Here is a 19832-nt window from a genome sequence, read left to right as displayed (position 1 = left end):
GTTATGAGAAATTGTTCTCAACCGGACAACTGGCCTCAGCATTTCAGCTGCCAAAAAGCTAGAGAATTCACACAGAACTGCACAGATGCATTGAGTTTAACTAAACTGAAAGCAAATCCTGTTTTTTAAAAGTTAAATACATTAAAAAATAACAAGACGATGTTTGCAGCTGTAAAAACGTACAGTTAGGAAACAATTGTACATATAGATTACTATTACTGGGGACACATTCATGCTTGTTCTAACAATATTACATTCAGTTTTAAGATTCCTTAACTACTCAACCTGTAAATGCAAGAAATATAGAAAATGGCTTATTGATTTGCATAGTAGAAGAATATACCCTAAACACCCTGAACTTTTTCAGTGAATTTTTTTGGGGGCTTGATCTGATAGCCCGGAGACATTGTGGAGACTCTTTCTCTGCAGATATCCAAAACCTGCCTGGACGCCATCCCATGCAATGTGCAGGGGGGATTGGACTAGGTGATCCTCAGAGGTCCCTTCCAACATCAACTGCAATTCTGTGTGTGATTCCAGGCCCAGGATGAAAAATGGAAAGAATTCCACTGACTCCCACAGGTTCTTGATTAGACAGCCCCCACCCTTGCAGGAACAAAAAGGTCGTTTCTTTACTTTTTTGATTCTGTGTTTTTGTTTTTTTTTTTTTTTTTTCAAAACACAAAATTAGAAAGATTTGAGGGGAGGGGGATGTCAAAGAATCAATGTTATTTCTGTGTTTTGTGCTTGTTTCCTGTCATAACTGATTCAAAAACTATAAATAATGTCCCTTCTCAAAAATAGTTGCCGTTAAATTTTGAAAAAAATGCCCCACATTTGTGGGCAATGGCCTTTAGCATCAATCCAAAATAAAACCTGATTTATGAAGCTGTGACAATGCAGTGTTTTAATGGAAACTGTGTCAGGCATGTTAGAGCTCAAGGACAGTTCAGAAAATATCACTATTACATCTGAGCCAGGAGGTCAGGAGTTCAGATCCCTGGGTTTGGGCTTATATCCAGGCCTAGCAGCACAGCATGATTTTCTAAAAGTGGAGCACCAGGAGCCACATTCCCCTGAGTTACCTCAAGACTTCAAGTCAAGGCATCCTTTATCAAGCTCTATAGTTCTACAGGGGAAAAATCCATAGGGTTTTTCTTTTAAAGGAAGGAAGTGAAGGAAGGGAATAATTCAGACATCCTGATCAGATTTCCATTTCTAATTAAAGCAGAGTTTATATGACCCATTACTCCTTATTACATCTGTGCTAATGATGATTTCAATGTCAGCTTTGGTTAAATAAAGAATAAAGGATTGAACCCCTTAATTCAAGGTCCAAATGAACGTGGATCACTTTTAGATTCATCTTTGTATCTGAGAAAGAACATCAATTCTAGTTATGGGAACAGAAGGGAAAAGAAGCATACAAATTACCAAAAAATCTGTAAACACTTTCTGTTTTTGTTTCTGAAACTACGGATGAAAAAGCTTATTTTATAGTCTCAACACTATTAATGGCTCTGCTTTGGGCACATCCCAAGTTACTACTTCACTACACTGAAAATAACAGTGTTGTTTTGAAGGCCATTAAATTTTTTTTAAGATACTGTACAGACATTGTGATATATAGAACATGCTCTGTATTTACCATAAACACTTGTGAAAGATAGTTAGCCCTGAAATGCAATTTGCAAAGCATTCTAATACTGATACTTACCATATGGGTATTAAGCTGTTCTCTTGCTGTTTCTGGTAAGCCTCCAACAGGTTTTGATGCCAACAGCTGACGTTCAGTGTCTGTCAGCCATTGCTGCATATCTTCAACTTCACCATGGAAACCTTGGGCCTAAATTACACCGTATCATTTTAGAGCTTACTTAAATGTTTTCCATTCTAAATACTAACTCAGATGCAAAAGTATACTGGCAACAGATTCAATCAGGTATTTGCAATAATTGGAGGAAATGAAAGAAAAAAAAAGCAAAGGAAAAACAAAATTTAAGCTAACTGCATTTATCATAAATGATAAAAACAAAAATTATGGAAATCCTGAAAGAAAGTTAAACGAGCAACTGTGAGATCAATGTTTTCCCTGATTAATATACCTACACAGAAATTTCACCTTTTAAAAACACATAGGTCAAAACTAAAGTCTTGATGCAGCACTACAAAAGACAATGGCCAGCTGTGGAAGATACAGTTGGTTCCAAACTTTCTCCAAATTTAGGAGCATCTATTTTTTTATTTAGGCCAACTTCTAATACATGCATCTATGTATTTCATGTAAAAAGACATTTTTTCTGAGTTATCTCTATCTGATCATTTCCTGTTCACCTGGATCAAGGCACTGTCCAGCTGCTGTTTCCTTTGTTCTGTTTTTTCCAACACATTCTGCCAGCGCTGATTCAGAAGTTCCAACTTGCTCCGTAAATTACTTGCTTCTTCAACAGCACTTGATTCAATCAGGTCACTTCCAGCTTTCTTAACTGCTTCCACTGTAGATTGGTGAGCTAAAACATCGTTTTGTAGCACCTACAATTGTAACACGCAGCACCTGTGACTGGCCATGCTGATAAGTTATGGAAGGAAGGCAAACATAGCAACCAAACTAGTTCTAACCCAGTTACAAGGCAATAGTTTAAAATCAGCACAAGTACTAGTGATTAAAGCTAATAACTAATCTTACTTCACTCAAAAGCGGTAACAGACTAATCTGCCAAAATGCTGTATTTTATTGTTATATATTGGAAAAAAAAAAGTATTCTTTATGAATAAATAACTTCCTGAAATTATGAAAGCTTTCCGGCACTGCTAGTGAAGAATCACTTCTGAGGCATCCAGTATTACACCTCACTTTCCTTCGTTTACTACATCCTTTTCTTTAATAACACTCTTCTTTGGTTTTGAGGGTAAGGTATGAAACCAATGTTACACATACTATTGCTGATTACTCTTGGAGCAGTAGGCTAAGAAGAGAAGAGAGAGGGGAGCAACAATCTTCTGACTGCCACAATGTCTTTTCTGGCATTTCAGGTCTACAACCAACTTTGTGTTATGACAGGCTAGCAGGACACTTCAACTGTCCTAAGAGCTGGGGAACGACTGTAATACTAACACGATAAAATCTCCATCTGTTTTAAAACCTGTTACCACCACCCACAGTAAAACCACCAAGGACAAAAAAGTACAATTGGGAAAAAGACACTGTTTTCAGAAAGATTTCATTAAGATTAATGGAAGCCTTTGAAATACCAGGAATAAAGAACAGAAAAAGATGTGTGAAATGGTTAAGAAGGGAATGAAAAACACTACTTAAAAAGTCAAACTTTATGACTGCTCTCTTCCACTGAAAAAAAAAAAAAAGAAGCTAAAAACAGAAGAACTTTCAAATAAAACATACAAAGCACCTGATAAAAAAGCAAGTTACAGGTAGTCCTGGTATCACAAGGTGCACATATGTGTATCACACTTGCATTAATTCTTCTAGGCTACACACTGGAAGGTATTTGTTGTTTTATTTTCCTGACAGGAAAAAAAAGGGGATATTCACACAAGCAGATGAATCTTATCCCTTCCTTCCTACTGAGGCTCACTAGGAACAAGGTTTATTCTGTCCAAAGTTATTCAGGAGATGGATGTTTTTCCAGACTACCACAGGATGCACTACCGTGTGAACTTCCTAACCTATAAACTCTGTTTTACGAAACGGAAGTAGATTGGTTCATGTGTTTGCTGAACTCCTTCAGTACTAAAGGCAGATGAAGTCATAACTGATGTCTGGATGCTTCTTCAGTAGTAAAACACATATAAAAGGTTCATGGAGTGGAAGCTAGGTTTGTAATTATTATTATTTTTAAAGGCCTTGTTTCTATCAGTAGTCACACAGGGCATGCATATATTTCACTCTGCCCAAGTTCCAACTGACTACCCAAAAGGCTTCAGAAGCTGCACAGTGGCATATAATGAAAATGCCTTAATTATCTGTGTATTGTCAATTTCAATCTATACTCTCTAAGCCAAAAATTAACTCTGAATGAGAATGTTTTTCACATCATATGCAAGCCAAAAACTAAATGGCAGGAGAGGATTTATGAGGTTAGCATGAAATCTTCAGGCCTACAAAAAATACATCGTGAACAGCACTGAGCCACACAAACAAGTAGAGAAGATAGCTTGCTCTTTAGAGATACTCTTCAAAATAAATGAATAATGGAAATATTCTTCCATGGGCTCCAATGCCAATTTAGCTACTAACTATCCTGAAACAAACAAACACACAAACAAACAAACAAACAAAACACCGCCATCACAAAAAAAACCCTTATGTTGTATGTAGCAAGGAGAATAAGATGAAGATATGGATACCCCGAAAAATTGCTAAGAGAATCAGAGCAGCATTCTGTGTTCTAGTTAGACCCAACTAAGATACAATTTTGCAGACTTCAGAGCTAAAAATCAAAATATTTTTTTCTGATAAGAAAGAACAAAGCTGTATAAAGGTGAAGTATGTTTTGTAAGATGTGGCCTTAACAACTAATCAAGAGTGTATTGCTTCAGGAAGAGTAACAGGTTTGATGACTTTTGATCTCCCTGGATCAAACAAAGGCGAATAAAGGGGGAGGCCAGGGTGAGCTGCTGTTTTTGGCTAAAACCTATGCCACTTGTGTGGTACATGCAAGGAAGAAGGAATACAGAGAAGCAAACAAAAAGATGTTAGTTCTTCTAAGCCTGAATTTCAGCATCTTGAAAAATCTCTATAGGGAATTATTTATCAAGTGCAAAGTTTTACTACAAGACTCATCTCTAAGATAAACCTCAGAAAACATTTCAGTTCATATTCATTATAATTACATACATGATGTTTGGCAAGTTCAATTTCAATAGCCTTGGGGTCTCCACCCACGGGTTTCTGTTCATTCAGCAAGTCTTCTGTATGCGTCAGCCACGTCAGTAACTCATCCAGGGCATGTTGGAACTGCCCCAAGGCTAACAAGGCACCTTCCAGCTTGTGCTATAGTAAAAATAAAATAAATTAACAATAAAACGGTTTCATGATGCTGTTGAATCAGCTTAAATTACCATTAGTCACCATACTCCAGAGTGGAGTCCATGCATATGATAGCATAAAAAACAGAGACAAACAGTTATCCAACTGCATCATAGTTAGAGCTGAGCTAGCAATTCCCTTGTAAAGCCTGACATCCTAGGCTTAAATTCCTGACCTCTGAAGATGCCATGTAACCAGAGCAGAGTTAAGATTGAAGGTCCTCTCATCAGAGATATGACAGAAGTTTTCATCGTTTAAAATGTAATTTAAATATAAATGCATCTTGCTGCACGGACTTCTTTAAACTTTTTCTTCGCAGCTAAATGATTCAATTTAGAGAAAAAAAACACACTTCAAAGCACTGCATCTTCAACTCTTTTTGACAATTTAATGTTGTGTAGAGTAGTGAAACAGTACTAAAGTTTTAAGAAAAAGTGCTTGGTTCAGCAGCTTTTTTTTTAAATTCACATATAAACATGTTTTCAACTGCTACTTAAGATGTCATTAAATAGCCAAAATGAAATAATAATGATTTGACATGACACTGCCAACAGAAGAAGTGACAAAAAATACTAAGGGTTGAAAAAAAAAAATAAAAGCAACTCAGTGGATTATGAAATTCAAATTCCATTAAACATAGTTCTGTAATTTTCAAACCAAAAAGACTAAATATGTAAATTGATACAAACATTATGCATAAGGAAAAGCTTTTCTCACAAATCCAAGTCATGAATGAAGCCCCCACCTTCAGGTTTATTTACCTGTCTATTTATAATTTTTTCTTCTAGGCTATCCCACATTAGTTTGAGCTCTGAGAGAGGGTCTTGAACAGTGTGCTTGTCACTTTCCTGTGTTACTTTCTTCAGCAATAGTTCTGCTTGATGGTTCAGTCTTTCCATTTCTATCTGCTGCTGATAAGCTTCTGTTTTAAATTGCTATGGTAAATAGAAAGCAATACAAATAAACATATCATAAGTAATGATCTTGAGTATAGCACAGTACAGCAATATTTACAGTAATAATGCATCACTGTCAACTTTCATAGACCTAGGGCTTTGTTTTCCTGGATCAAAATGCATATAGGATACTGATAATCCACTCAGGTCCAGCTAAGTGAAAATATGCAACGTCTTACTATCCCACCAGATACTGCTAACTGTGAGCAGAGGATGGCAAAGATTTCCAATAGGAAAGTCCTCTCCAATGATCTCTCTGGTTTCTATATAAAAAATATGGTACAATTCAGGAACAAAACCAAAAACATCCCCCAGTTATTATACATCCCTGCTTTTTATCTAAAATTTGTACAGCAGTCTACCCAACATCAAGAGTTTGCTTAGTCATAGATCAATACAGTCAGGATTCTAAGTCTGAAATTTTGATTTACAGCTTACTGGATGTATTGGGAATGATGTGATACGGTTAAACATTTAGAGAAAGTCAGCAATGGCAGAAGTGAAGCTCTGGAGGTGTGCCTCTCAGAACATGTTTATGGTTGTCGTGGTTTAACCCGGCCGGCAGCTAAACACCACACAGCCGTTCACTCATCCTCCCCCCTCCCTCTCTGGGATGGGGGAGAGAAATGGAAAGTGAAGCCCGTGAGTTGAGATAAAGACAGTTTAATAAGACAGGAAAATAATAATAATAATAATAATAATACAATGGTGATAATAGTACTACTACTAATAATGTGTACAAACAAGTAATGCACAATGCAATTGCTCACCACCCGCTGACCGATGCCCGGCCTAACCCCGAGCAGTCCGGCCCCCTCCCCCGGCTAGCCACCCCTATATATTGTTTAGCATGACGTCAGATGGTATGGAATACCCCTTTGGCTAGTTTGGGTCACCTGTCCTGGGTCTGTCCCCTCCCAGCTCTTACTGCACCCCCAGCCTGCCCGTTGGCAGGACAGAGCAAGAAGCTGAGACGTCCTTGGCTTAGTATAAGCACTGCTCTGCAACAATTAAAACATCGGGGTGTTATCAGCACTCTTCTCATCCTAAGCCAAAACATAGCATTCTATCAGCTACTAGGAAGAAAATTAACTCTGTTCTAAGCAGGACATTGGTGGAAGCCAGAAAATTTAAATGTCATAGCAAAAGAACTCTCTTCATAACCTTACAGCCTTTGAAAGAGAACTAATGCTATTAAAAGTATTTTTCGAGTATCTGAACATAGTCACAGAATAAAACAGTCTCATCAAAATCTATTCCAAAGCCTTAAGCCACGTATTTTAAAATGCAAACTTTGCAATGAAACATTATTTGAAATTTTCATACAGATACATTTTTTTAAAAAACTAAAAATTGAAAATGAAAATTGCTTCTCAGTCTGGAGAATGCAGAAAAGCACTAAATGCAGGAAAATTCAGACGGATGGAAATACAAATGAAATAAATAGCTAGTTCATACCTTCAGTTCCTCAGTTTGCTGCTTCACTGTCTCCAGATCTGTTCCAACTGGGGACATAGACGCTAACTTGATGCCAGCAATGTCTACCCAGTCAAATATTGCCTGAAAATCATAGCATGAAATTCAAGCGTGAGCAGAGAGAAATAGTATCATGGTTAAAAGCTGTAGTTAGTAAAATACCAGAATTTGTTTTACTTCAGAACAATATTGGTATGCTCTTTGAAATAAAATAGTTTTCTTCAATGAAACCTCCAATATTGACAAGGCAAGGGATCAAACAGTACTCCAGGTAGTGGTTACAAGAATGTATGTACTGCCAAACTGAGCTTCTGTGAGCAGCAATTGTCCACCAGTACTCATGCTAAGTAGCACTTTACTCCTTGAGCAAGATCAGCAATTTTTATGCACACTCTGAGAAGTAAGTACAAGATCACCTCTCAGTTCCATAGTCTCTTGGCACGAAGATGGCAAGTTGTGGCTGAACAGTATCACATTTTCAACTGTGATTATTAAACATCATTAAGAATCAAACATTAATTGGAACTACTTGCACATTACCAACAGCTATATACATCTGGGTATTTTTACAGGGAAAAAACTCCTCTGCTAGGCCCCTTTTCCCTGCCTGTTAACCATGATTCATGATGGAGAAAGGCTTGGCAGTGCTTGTCAGAGCTGCCTACAGTTGACTGAGAAAATGAGAACTGCCCTCACTCAACAAGCTCAATAAGATAAGGCAACTGCAGTACCGCTAACAATCTGTCCACAACACTTTTCAGACTGTCTACTGCAATGAGCACCAAAAGGCATTTAAATACAGTTCTTTCACAAAGTACCAAGCCTGTACGATGTTCAGCCACAGAAAACACAGAACACTTCAACCAACGGCAATGTTCCTAAGATAACCCTACATGTCAGCCTCTGCACAGCATGAATGTAAGAGCACTGGGAGAAAAATACATAATGAGGTGCACTGGAAAACAGGCACATTGCATTATTATTAAGGAGTGTTCTGCTGCCAGATCTGCACTGAACACACAAACAACTTGCTCAGTGTCATGTGAAACTGTAATTTTATATTTCAAGGATTCAATGAACCAAGACAGATGTTAATTCCATTGAGAAAAAATAGTTTTGCAAAATCCAGTTATGTTTGGAATCTTTTAAAATGTTTCAATCTTCTAGCCATCCACTGACAAAAGATGAGAGATGTCGCTAAGCCAAAACCTACGAAGAAACCTGCAACCAAATATACAACACATACAGACAAAAGATATCTTTACCTACAGATTTAAAAAGTGAATGTCTTCTGAAGAATTGTGATTAGATACATTATACTATGAATTACTATTATAGTCCAGCAACTTATTTTTTCTTCCTATATTCAAACTTATGTATTTAATTGACTAACAGTAAAGATTAAATTTAATTGAAGTTTTTTTAACTGTCCTCTATTCAAGAAGAATAGCCACAGTGAGTTTATAGACCTATATTCTATTCCTTTCAGATCATGTAAATGTGTCACAGCTTGCCTATCATGTGAATGGCCTATCACAAGAAAATATGAGCAGGATTGCTATGAATTTGTGTGGTATCAGCAAAACTCTGGTCTCGTCAATAAACAAGGAAATTTTATTTTGGAATCTAAATATCGTGCAAACATGAACAATGCAAAAAAATCAATACATTTCATGTCTAATTAAAACAAAAAAAAAAAGATACCTGCCTGCTGAAGAAAATAGTCACTATAATCAGAGCGATACATTACATATAACCTACAAAATCCCATTGCATTTTTAATACAACCACATTAAATCCTATTAACTCAAGATTGGGTTAATCACACCAACCTACCTGCAGTCCATCTTGGTATTGAACAGCTGCCTGCATGGCTTCAGCAAGTTTGTCCACCCGTTCTTTCCATGTTTTGTTTAAGGCATCCCAGGCAGAATTCAACTGCAAATAAGTGCAATTTGCTCCAATGAACAAAAATAATTTTACTGCCATGTAATTTGCATTCACTAAATAAAAAGTCACTGCCCAGTAGCACCAATAAATTAACCATAAACATTTCATATTCATTCCATATTAAAACTCTTGTTCTACCTATCACTGCATAGCTAGTTTCCTTCAGAATACACTACAGGTTCTGTATTACAGAAGCTTTGTAATTCAATACTGACTATATTTTTATTGATATAGGGATTATAGTGAATATGGGAAATATTAAGAAGTCATTTGGAGTTGCATCATTACAATGAAGGTAGCTTAAAGGAAACTTACATTACTTAACGTGAGAGAAATCAAAAGTCCTTTGTAGTCATGTGAATAGAATTGCCTCAGTTAAGATGTCTTACTTGGCATAAAGGAAATACAAATGAAACTTATTCTAGCATTACTTTTGCAAGAAATAGTCATCTATTGTATTAATCAGTATTTTTACCAAAAAAAAAGTCTTCTACAAAAAAAAAAGATCAATGAAACAATAAAAGGAATTTATTTTCAGAATTTGTTGGGAGACAAGGAATACTACTTTCAGCTGCACAAGCTAACGCAACAGATTTAAGCATCTGCATTTCCCATACCTCATCTATACTCTTGTTGACAATAGGTTTGTCAGGCTCCCCACAAGCAGCTCTAAGTTCAGAACCAAGGCTCACAACTGTTTCTAGTTCTTCTTGCAATCCGTCAATTTCCTCTTTAACAGCCTACAAAGGAAAAAAAATAATCCAACACTGCTAATACTATATTTAATAATCTATGTAGAGCTTGCTTTTAAGGTAGACACACCAGGATGTGACTTTTGTTTCTTTAAAGTTGCCCGGACTTACAATTGGATGCTTGTATTTTAAGCATCCTTAACCATCCACTGACCTTTGCAGTGTCAGAGTGAAATCAACTGACATCAGTCTAAATTACAACAATGGATAATGATGTCATTTTGTATGAGATGGAAGAAATAAACAGGAAGTGTTAAATTAGATTTCTTTAATCAGAATGTTTTCTTTTTCGGAGGTTATCATTCAACTTTCAAATTTTTAGCTATCAGCATAAATAATTACAGACTTGCAGCATAATACACACGTCTGTATCCCTTTCATTTAGATGTTAGGTATTACTCGGAATCTGAAGTATGTGTAACTTTTAAAAGTCTCAGTGACATGCGTATTATATATGCTTATACACAGATATGTAAATATAATGACAAGCACAAGTTGTATGCTCATTGCAATTAAGCACTGATACGTATTATTTGCCACAGACTCTTGAGATATCATTATAGTAAATTTCTATGTAATTACCCCTCTTTGTCTCTAAAAAAAACCTTCCGTGGTATTTCGTAGTAATTCCATCTTTCCCCTGCATACCGTGAATAGAACGTTTTAAATCAACAGAATACTTTGTACTGACCTCAGCAGCTTCTTGCTGTTGCTTGACTACAGATGGGTCAACTCCAGGTCCCTCCAGTTCTCGAATGAAGTCCTGAGTATCTTTAATAGTAGCTACAAGAGCCATATGATCACACCAAAACTTTTCAGCTAGTTCCATTACGTCCAACAATTTGGCCTCCCTTTCCTCAGTCAAGGTCTGGATGTCTTGCCAAATGAGGACCATTTGGTCTAGTTTATCTTGAACAGCTAAACAACAAAGGAACTAAATTACTACCTTGGCAAACAATTCTTGTCCATAAATATCTCTACAGTTCTACAGCAGAAACATATGTGAACATTTTAAAATTTAGACTTTAAAACTGTTTCTTTACAGGACTTTTAAAGATGTTAAGTGGAAACAACCAACAAGGCATTTAAAATTAAAACAAAGGTCAGAGCCACAGTTATTAAAACAATGCCTTGCTTTTTTTATATCTTTCACAGCTTCTTCAGAAGAACACAATCCCCAGATTAGTGATCATCAGAACTGAAGAGCTTTATGTGATGCAGCTTGCTGCCTTTCTACTACATGAACCTTTCCTCAGTCTACTACCTTTTGCAGATATATCCTTGTCTGCTCCTTCTGAGCGAGCAATCATTTCCTCCCCTCGCTGCTTAAGCGTCTCATAGACCGGCTGAAGTTTTTCCAGATCCATTGACACATTCTTATTTTCACTGATTTGCTCTTTAATCTTCTCAACCTCTGCTGAGATTGAAGGCGGCTGCCTCAGACGTTCAACTATGCGTTTCAGACTCTCAAGAGTTGGATCTATCTTGTCATGAAACTGAGAGGGTGGTGAAGAACAGAAAGAAAGGGTAGAAGAGAAAAACATTTGAAAAACTGCATCAGAAAATTCTCTTGGAATAAGATACTTCAAAGTTGACATATTTAATATCTCTAGTTATATACATGCAACTCTGAATACCCCCTGGTGGTTCTCTCCCTCTTTTAATATCTAAATTAAAAACATGACCTTGCAAAATGGTACTTCCTCTCAGATTTAAGAGACTCTGAATTCTAGTATGAAGTCTGGGTTTAGTTCTGAGACACTCCATCTGAAAATACTTCACATATGGCAGCATCTACCTGCATGCAGTCCCGCAGAGTTTGTGCATTACTTTCTATCTTATTTTGGAGAGTCATGGCTTTCTGATCTCATCAGTTCAGAAATATATTCACCTTAGTATTAAATACACGTATTTTCATATCAGGACCAACATATCTCATATAACCACTGATTAAAATTTGGTATTTGAGGTCATTCAATAAGACATTTGCCTGGTGCCCAGGTGGTGCTCATTAGCGAAGCAAATGTGCATTTCTTTCTGCAACTAAAAGCACACAACAGCATTTATTGCCTTCACCCAGATTTGACTCAGAGCCCAGGTGCCCAGAAACTCAGCTACATCTTAGTTAATTAGCATGGTTCATCCGTACAGGTCCAAAGTTAAGTTCTAATAATGTTACAGACTCAGACTAATGCTACCTGTTTTCGGCAGAAGTGTGAATGTCACACAAGCTCTCAAAATGCAGTAACACATAAAGGTAAGCAGATTCCTTCAAGATTTCTGTAAAACTGATTGTGGCAACAAAACCTTACAGAAGTGATTCAACCTGAAATTAAACTGGCAATATCCAGGTCTAATTCTAGGGCATGTATATTGCATTTTTAAATTGGCATTGCACTCAATGGGCCTCACTTTACTCTTCAATGACTGAGGCAAGGTGTTTCAGAACTTAAAAGGAAGAAAGGGAAGTCATTATAACCTCTCATTCTGGCTCCATAGGTCACATGCTGCCTTTGATACATAAGGCAATTTAACATAATTTGAAACCTGAAGATTTAACTAATTATTCTTCCAGTACTGTCTAGACAAACACTGACATACCCACCATGCTACGGAGTATGGTGATACATACTTAATAAAAAAGAGATTATATAAAATTACATTCTGGACATTCCAATGTTTTGCTTTCTCATCTGTGGATACATTTACATGTATGTACACAAAATACTTTAAGGTCATTTTGTAAGTAATTAAGTGTTTTTTTCAACATCTGATTATATTTTAGCTGTTACCAAAGAATGCATTTTTATTCTTGCTTTCTGTACCTGGCCTTCTGCACTTCTCTGTACTTTAGCTCTTCATGTTAACGTCTGTCACATACAAAGCAAGAAATCAAATACTAAATAAACACCTTAGTTTTCAAATGTGCAGCTGCAAATGGGGGGAGGCCTGAGCATATATGATAACGAAAAACACTGAATCTAAAAAATCAGGCTTCTTTCAGAGGTGTGAATCAGGAGGCTGTTCAGAATGACTGAAAGCACAACATAATAATGTCTGCAACCAGGTTGAAAATAGGATGACAGCTGATGTCACCTTTTTCCCTTATCTTCTTAGATTTTGCCTATAGTGGTTAGGAATACAGTGTAAAGTACCATGACCTATGAAGACAATTATTTGGAATGCAGACTTGATGAGAACTTTAAGGTCTATTTCTTGATTTAGTATTTTAGACCTAAGCAGAAAAAGAGCACTTAATTTCCAGCCAACAAGATAAAAGGGGAACTTATCATAAAAACAGCAGTACAGAACACAGTATTTTTATTCAGGTTTTTGTGTTCATGTACACAGTTTAATGAGGTTGTTGTTTTTATCTGAATTTGTGGTCAAATAAAAGCATTTCAGTTAGGATATAATGACAATCCAATATCTAGTAGTCTCTAGGATCTGATACCTAACATTACTCTATCAAGGTTCATTCCACAGAGTGATGAACCTAAGATACACAGCTGTCAGGGACTTGATCTGAATTTTCTGCTTACAATGACACTTTGTGAAGTCTAACTTTGCTCACAACACTTTTCTGTAACAGTTCAAGCATATATTACATTAAGTTCCTGTTGGGTCTACAATAAAGAGCAAATGTTATTACCACTGAAGTGAAGTACCCTCTACTTCCATCGATCAAGGACTGTAACTAAAGCTGCCAAGTCCTAGATATAACTTTATGTAAGCTAACTGATTAATAGTGACATCAATATCAACTAACAAAGCATCAGCTAGTAACAGACCAGTAAGAAGAAACAGAACAAACTGAAAATCCCACATTTTTAGACTAAATGTTCCTTTTTAAAAGGGACTTTGAAATTGAGAAGCTGTAACATTTTTAACTGCAACAGAATCATCGTAACAGTGACCAATATATAAAATCATAACCCCCCAAAAAAAGAGAATCAGTGCCATGAGCAGCGATTTGAACATTCACAGGCCATTCAGTTGAAAAATCCAGATAAAACAGCAGTTTAGTCTTGATATATACATACAAGATGATAATGTCTGTGTAACTTTCCATTTGAATGAATCCAATTATACTTTAAACTTAAACTGATACCTGGGTACACTGAGAAATGGCTTCGTCCAGCGCCAAAGCTCGCTTTTTGACATCTTCCTTAATTTTACTGTAAAGGGTGTCAGCTGCCACATATTTCTCTTGGATAGAAAAACCTTCTCCTGGGCTCAGCTCCAGCAATTGAGGCCCGGTTTTGTTCATCTTATCTATATGAGGCTTGTGTTCAGCAATCAGCTCACGCAGTTGCTATAACAAACGAAACAACTTATCAGTTTCTTAGGCTTACACCACCACATTACAGCTGTCCGCACTTCTAACACATCCAGCTGGCAAGGAATTCCAAACAAATACCCGTCATCTTAATGTAAAGCACAAATAACATCAAATAAAGTTAATGACTGCTCTGCCAGGGATGGCACCCTTTCCAACACCGAGCTAGCCAGCCGTGAAACATCACAATTACAGATACACTGGCAAGGCCCAGCAGGGCATATCCCTCCTCCTGTAGGGCTATCATTAGGTGTAGGATGCAAGGTGCCAGCTATGCACATGATGCTGGCAACAGACACTCCTCGTCATTTTTTAGGAGCTGTAATGACAGAAATGGCAACCATATTCCAAACATTTGCATAACACCACTATGTTTATACATTTTCATGTTGGTATTTGCTACTTATCACGAAGCCTTCCATTGAAGAACGTCAGAGAAAGAGGTATTGACATTACAAGGATATTCATGCAAATTGTCCTCGACTTAAGGACAGGAAACCAGCACAAAGAGGGGGTCAAAGAAAGCAGTGAAAAGGACAGAGGACAACGAAGACAGATCAGCAGAGAACAGTCAACCAGGTTTAGCAGTCTCCCCTCTGGCCACCAGACCACTCCATCTACCCAACAGTGCTGTTACTTAGAGGACACAAAGTTTAATAGGTAATTAATACGTACATTACATTTGATCTCATCTACCACCCCCAAAATAAGTCAAAACTGCAGAAAACTGGGTAGAGACTGGTGGACCTGGAAGATCACAAGGCCTGTCTTCTGACTTATTCTGTCTTCTGACTTGACTACGTATTTCGGTTTTGTTTACTTGCACCCACAGATGTGACAAAAGGGAAAGATCTGGGTTAGCCCAACCCTTCCCTCTGGTTTTATTTATTTGCTTAGTTCATCCTTTCCTTTTCAGAAAAATCCCTCTGTCTTTTGAGGCACCGTCCCTCTCAGTGCTGTGAGATCCACGCATTTCTAGCCCAGAGCCACTGTGCAGGAACATGAAAGGCTGGAGCAGGCACATGCTCTGCTCCTCCTAGCTTAGGGTTTGTTTAAATTAATGAAGACACAGAAAAGGGCTTGTATCAGTCTCAGTGTAAATAAATCCTCTTCTCTTCAACTGAGGTCCTTCCCTTAAAAAGGAATCCTGTTACTGGCTTGCCTCCTTGCTCCTCCCTAGAAGAGGAGAGGTTGGGAAGATTGAACAGACATTGACCATGACAAACCACTGTCTGCTGATGAAGAAATAGCAATGAAAATACAAAAAAAAAAAATAATAAATCTGACCCCAGATACTTACTGAGAACGGAATTCTACTTGTATGCCTTGCACCAAGAAAAACAGTACTGCTTAGCACAGAAAAGGAAAAAGCTGAACTAAGAATAGTTGGAAAGTTTTTAGAAAATCATCTTATGTATTTTATTTTTGTGCACAAATAGATCCCCAGAGTCCCCATTTCTAGGTGCAAACCTTATGATGCTGGTACTCTCCCTCTGCCAAAAGCTAAATTCAAACCGATTAACTGCATGATAATATAAATATAAGTGAATATATATAAGGGAATATAGAAAAATATTTGCATTCAGAGCCTTTTTTTTTTTCTTTTCAGTATTACTACAAATGATCTGGTCTTTGCCATGATCTATGATTGGGTAAACAATTTCAGTAAATAAGCATTTCAGATCAGATTACGTGTTAAAATTGCCAGACATTAATCTTCTGCTTAAACAAATCTCTGCTAATGGCATAGCCCAGGGAAAATGCAAAAATACAAGCCCAGATGAAGGGCCTCTCAAGCAAGCAGAATGATTAAAGTAGATGGGGACCAAACCTATAAGTAAAGCAGTGTGATTTGGTTCATGGTGACTAATCAAGATAGTTTGACAAGCTCCTATTACATACCTAGTCTTTGCAGAGAATGTTTGTTCTTTGTGGACACAAACGAGTGAAGCCCATGTTTACCAATGTATCAAAGTGGCACATCTTCATTCACTGGTCTCAGAGTAAACAGGAATTTGAAGCCAGGCTTCACCCTATCTACCTTGAGTCACTTAATTGAAACAGCTAAAATTAAAAAAGCCCACAAGTAGTCACTCTGTGCTCTGTAAGGAGAGCCAGGTACCTCCAGTAGGAATATGGGCTTTGCATGTGCAGGCTTTTAACACTGGTGGGATAAATCTGATGCCATGTAATACTAGTAGCCATCTATGAAGCATACAGATTTTTATCCCAGCTGATTATTTCTCTCTGTAAGAAAGCCCATATGGAGGCCAGCCTACAACAACATTCCCTCTGTTTTGCAATGTTATGTTAAACAATTATTATTTTTTAAATTATTACATAACAAGTATACTTTATGTGAGAAATGGTTATGGGGTTGGCTGGAGCCAAAGCACTGAAATCTTGGGCCTAGAATTATCAGTCTTCAGTTCCCAAGATATCAACAAAATAAATGCCATTTTTTATAATACATACATGAGGTCGTATACATGCTTACTTATATACAGGCTGTACACATAGAACATTTCAGTTTCAGGAGGCTGACAGCAGGTACTCTAGCTCTTTCTACAGTCTCGTCTTACCTTTTTTTGGTTCTTACTTCATCATCCGATTTCTGTTCTGTTTACGGGTTCGGTTTGTTCCAATACTGCTTACTTTTAAATACACTTCTAAGCTATCAGCTTTTGTATGCTCAGATCTGTCACTATAATGGCATTTTTTCCCCTTTAGCCCTCTTCTATAGTTTTACATTGTTTGCTGCCTTCCCCAGATAATCTTGTTTGTGTGCAGAGTTTAGGAAACAGTAGAGACATTCACTATTATTAGTTTAAATAACTTTTTTCAATAGAAGTATAACTATCTGGGTTTTAAGTACTCACTAGAGTATTCCACAGTTCTCTAAGCAGAATACAGCTTAGCTTTTCACATTTTGTTTTATTTTTTTTTAAACAACAAAATTCTTACCCGATGTTCTTCTTGTTGTTGCTTTAAAGTTTCATATTCAAGGGCTGGTGCAGGAAGCTGAGAGATGATCATTTCTGTTTCAGTTAACCATGGCCAAAGCTCTTCATAAGTCTCCCAGAACTGATTAACCAGAGACTGAGCCCGTTCCAGCTGGAGGTTTCTCTCAGAGTTCATTTGACAGACTGTATCGTATTTCTGTAACAGGCTTTCCAGTTTTTTCTGTAAAATAATATTAACAAAAAAATAGCAATGTCTGTCTTTCCACACGTCTATTACCCTGATTTCTAAAGAGTCTTTGATAATTATAACACCAAACCATGGCAAACCAAATCTTAGTTTTGATTGTATTTCTACAGTACCAGAGTGTTTAGAGGAAAGAATCAATATCGTGGGAGATCTGAATTTGGCAGGGTGCTTTCTAATTGATTAAATTACATTTAACAATGTCCAATATTTACAAACAACACCATTCACAGGATTTCCAGTCAAGCTGCAGATTATTTGACTGCACGTTGTAGCCCCAGTTCCTTACAGAAAGCACCCATCTTCAGCAGCCCTCGGCAGAAGCCAAGTTTTCCACAGCATTTCTGAATCAAAGGATCATGAACAGCGCACAAAAATCTTGTTTTTGAAAATCTGACAAGAGAATAGGGTATACTGTCCTGCTTGTAGCTTACAAACTTTCCACAGAAAGCACATTATTTTCCAGGTTATCATACGTTAATTAATAAGGATGTGTTGCCATTAATATGATGGAACTACAAGGTTTAAATGTTACAAACCTGCTCTGTTTGGGGATATGATAACAAAAGTATCAACGAACTACACATTCTTCCTGTGGAGGACTGCCCATGTTATCATTTCCATGAAATATAACATGCAACAATGCATGTAAATACTGGCCTTGGAAAAACTAAACATATAAAAAAGCCATTGAATGTGAAGCAAAAAATATTTCTGGCAGAACAAACTATCGTTTCATTTGTTATGTCTTGCATGTAAATTATGTATAGAGATGCTATCCAAAGGACAAAACAGCCTAACACACAGATGCACAGTATTTTTGACTAATGCATATATTCAATAGAGGCCCACCTAAAATTGCTCTCCCTTATGGCTACATTTTAATAGACTGAACAGCTCATCTATTTTAAATTCACTTAAGAGCAAATCAAATTTATTCAGAGATGCTGCAGCAGAGCACAATTAGTGAAGTACTGCTGGTCACTGGAAGGACTCGATTCACATAACGTATCCAGGCACATCATTCACATAACATATCCACAAGTTAGCACAAAAAAATCCATTACAAAATACCAGTAAGAAAGATCTGCATGTGTGTATGCACATGTATAGATATGTTTATATGTCGTGTCAGCCCCCCACCTCAGGCTCTGTGTGTACACATGAACAAATGCATAAGAACGCCTTTCAGAGGCTGTGTTAGTCAACAGGATGGAACCTTCTTGGTAAACAAGAACAAGGCTCACACTGAAATCATCAGAAATGAAAGTAAAGATTCACACTGAGGTGCCTGCCACTGAATGGGGCGCAGAAATGCACACACCCAGCCAGAGCTTCACAGACCCAAGAGAAGCGAGTAAGATCAACAGCCAGATTCCACACGCATCACCCCAGCTGACTAATACCTAGTCACTCAATCATCTCATTGGCTAAAATGCTATTTACCACACCAGAGGCAAATGGGGCTACAAAGTAGTGTCAGACAATGAAGTAAGTACACAGTGCTTGCTCTTTGAACATCCTGAAGGAAGAATAGAGATACACGACAGCATTTCTTCCAGTGTTACAAACCTCAGACTGGAAGTGGATGTAATTAAAGCTTTTTCATCAGTTTTTTGAAAGATACATAATAGGAATCTTCCTACTTATGTATTATCTTCACACCCACTGTAGCTGCAAACTTACAGAACTTTACCTTTATGGTCTGTTTCTCTTCTTCAGTGCATGTGTTCATTATCTTATCCCCAGATTTAACAAGTTCATCTATAGTATCCTTGTGTCGCAAAATCTCCATGGTAAAAGCCTTAAAACACAATAAGAACTGGTCAGCAATAAAAAATAAGAGTACATGGAGCAAAAACTATTTTTGAAATGCATTATGATAGACATAAAATTAAATCACACTAGTATATTTTCTAGATGGAGAGCGTGCTGGCCAATAATTAACATGACAGTTGGAAATGCATTTCTTTTACCTTTTGAACTTGTAGCTGAGCTGCAGTCTGGTCTTGCTCAAGCCTAATATCACCCAGAGACATCAGTTTCTTTTCTGTTTCTCCAATCCAGGCGAGTTCAGCATCAGCTGCTTGATCAAACTAAATGAG

The 19832-nt window shown here is 37.2% G+C and overlaps 1 protein-coding gene across 40 annotated transcripts in view; it reads right to left on the bottom strand.

Moving 5' to 3' along the window:
* The window catches only part of DST (dystonin), a 300235-nt gene that overhangs the window by 35939 nt on the left and 244464 nt on the right, over nucleotides 1–19832 (bottom strand). For all 40 annotated transcript variants that reach the window (XM_084516227.1, XM_084516265.1, XM_084516238.1 and 37 more), the window contains 13 exons: nucleotides 19704–19823; nucleotides 19424–19531; nucleotides 17485–17703; nucleotides 14293–14496; nucleotides 11446–11677; nucleotides 10873–11099; nucleotides 10047–10169; nucleotides 9316–9417; nucleotides 7462–7563; nucleotides 5809–5982; nucleotides 4856–5011; nucleotides 2335–2532; nucleotides 1718–1846 (listed from right to left, as the gene is read on the bottom strand). In XM_084516227.1, the coding sequence (XP_084372353.1) occupies nucleotides 1718–1846; nucleotides 2335–2532; nucleotides 4856–5011; nucleotides 5809–5982; nucleotides 7462–7563; nucleotides 9316–9417; nucleotides 10047–10169; nucleotides 10873–11099; nucleotides 11446–11677; nucleotides 14293–14496; nucleotides 17485–17703; nucleotides 19424–19531; nucleotides 19704–19823 (2094 nt within the window). The remainder of the gene's footprint in view (nucleotides 1–1717; nucleotides 1847–2334; nucleotides 2533–4855; nucleotides 5012–5808; nucleotides 5983–7461; nucleotides 7564–9315; nucleotides 9418–10046; nucleotides 10170–10872; nucleotides 11100–11445; nucleotides 11678–14292; nucleotides 14497–17484; nucleotides 17704–19423; nucleotides 19532–19703; nucleotides 19824–19832) is intronic.

Source organism: Aythya ferina (genome assembly GCF_964211825.1).
Source record: "Aythya ferina genome assembly, chromosome: 3".
Lineage (NCBI taxonomy): Eukaryota > Metazoa > Chordata > Aves > Anseriformes > Anatidae > Aythya > Aythya ferina.
This window is presented reverse-complemented; position numbering and strand designations above follow the sequence as displayed.